General features: G+C 48.0%; 1 protein-coding gene across 1 annotated transcript in view; it reads left to right on the plus strand.

Moving 5' to 3' along the window:
- Window positions 1–291: 291 nt before the first annotated feature.
- The window catches only part of LOC113806685 (uncharacterized), a 178,034-nt gene continuing 176,682 nt past the window's right edge, over window positions 292–1,643 (plus strand). The window contains exon 1 of the mRNA XM_070132280.1: window positions 292–1,643. This exon is cut by the window's right edge and continues 2,273 nt beyond it. Within this exon, the coding sequence (XP_069988381.1) occupies window positions 899–1,643 (745 nt within the window). The 5' untranslated portion in view covers window positions 292–898.

Genomic DNA, 1,643 nt, shown 5'->3' on the forward strand with positions numbered 1-1,643 from the left:
ACAACAGCAGGTGAAAGCAGCCGGAGAGAGGAAGGCCACTCGCTACCTGCTTACGGAAGCGATGGTCAGAGCGGAAGACAATCTGACCGTAATTAGATTCCTTGACAAGAAAACCCCGCGCGTAACTGTATCTCGCCGTGTATTTTTGCGTACGACTGAACTCTCTCTAGAGATCCGCCCTTTTTATGGTGATTTATGGTGCGGCTTGTTTATTTCTTTCGTGTTTTTTTCTCTCTCTCGCTGTTTTTCGGATGAGTAAATACGTCTGGGTGAAGTGGTCGTTGTATTGTTATGGAAACGTTTGGGACTACAGATTCGGCGGGAAAGTGAAAAGGATCTCTCTATGTCAGGGTTGTGGAGTAGAGTGATCAGAACTTCATTTCTAAGTTTTATAACAGTTATACGAAAATATAACGGAATACAAGCATCCAAGTGCCATGTTAAAGGAGTGTGTAGCTTAACGAAGAGAACAGACAAATGCATAGTGACTGAATACTGTTAAGAGACGGAATCACCAAAGCACAACCCGGACTTATTCTGGTCACGCGGGAAGAGAGTCAGTGGAGGATTGAAGACAATTTATACAAAGTGCGAAGAGCTGTTCGTTTGCAGATCACTCCCGCTTCGACACGCGTCTGTGTGTGTATGCGCGCGTGTGTGTCTGTGAGCGTAACATGGCATACGCGCCTATAATGTTTTCTCCTTACACATACACGGCGTTTATTCCTCTCTTTGAACTAGTGACTAATAAATACGAGTCTTGATCTCATGCACATACTTCAGCACTTGAACTTGTGCTAGAAAAAATGGGAAAGGAGCAAAGGAGATGAAAATGACACGGAAGACGGCTAGAAAAGCTTGCACGCCTCCACGTCGTTGAAAAAGAAGTCGTGGAAAGATGATGAGACAACTCACTTCCGACAGAAAAACGAAGGTGAAAGAAAAGCCAAAGACGAAAAGGGAAGGAGACAAAGAGAAAAAAGAGACTAAACTGAAAGGCAAAGATGACAAGGAGAAAGGAGAAGCGGCGACTAAAAACAAAAAGACAGCGAAAAAGAGATCAAACAGTACCAACAAACCGAAGAAGAAATCGGAGTTCCTGGCCTCGGAAAACGCCGGGATTAAACTCCTGTACATCCACCAAGGCGAGGACACCCTGCCGAAGGACAAGGAAGGAAAAGATAAGGCTTCGAAGAACAGACTCGGCTCCTCGCGACGAGAGGAGAGCCGCAATGGCCTCCTGCACCGACAGCAGGAGAAGGAGGCTCGCCCGAGAGTCCTCAGAACAAACGTCTCGAAGTTTGGTTCGTCCAACTCCTTAAGCTACGAGTCCTCGCCTTACTCTAGTCCCAGTCCCTCCTCGACTCCCACGCGCGGGCACAGCGAGAGGAGAGACAAAAGGCAACAGAAGTACGTCATTCAGGGAGATTCCAGCGACTCGTCGCCGACAAGCACCATAAACAGAGGGCGCTCGAGGACAGGGTTTTATGCATTCAACGACCTCCATTTTTCAAGGTCTAGTTTCTCCTCGTCGGACTCCAGCAGCCTCAACAAAAAAGGCGTCGTCGCAGGGAAGAAGTCACCCCGCCCCGTCTCTTTCTCCCGAACGTCTGAAGCCACGAAGGGCAAAGCAAAGGGTCCTA

This window comes from Penaeus vannamei, chromosome 17, assembly GCF_042767895.1.
Source record: "Penaeus vannamei isolate JL-2024 chromosome 17, ASM4276789v1, whole genome shotgun sequence".
NCBI classification, from domain to species: domain Eukaryota; kingdom Metazoa; phylum Arthropoda; class Malacostraca; order Decapoda; family Penaeidae; genus Penaeus; species Penaeus vannamei.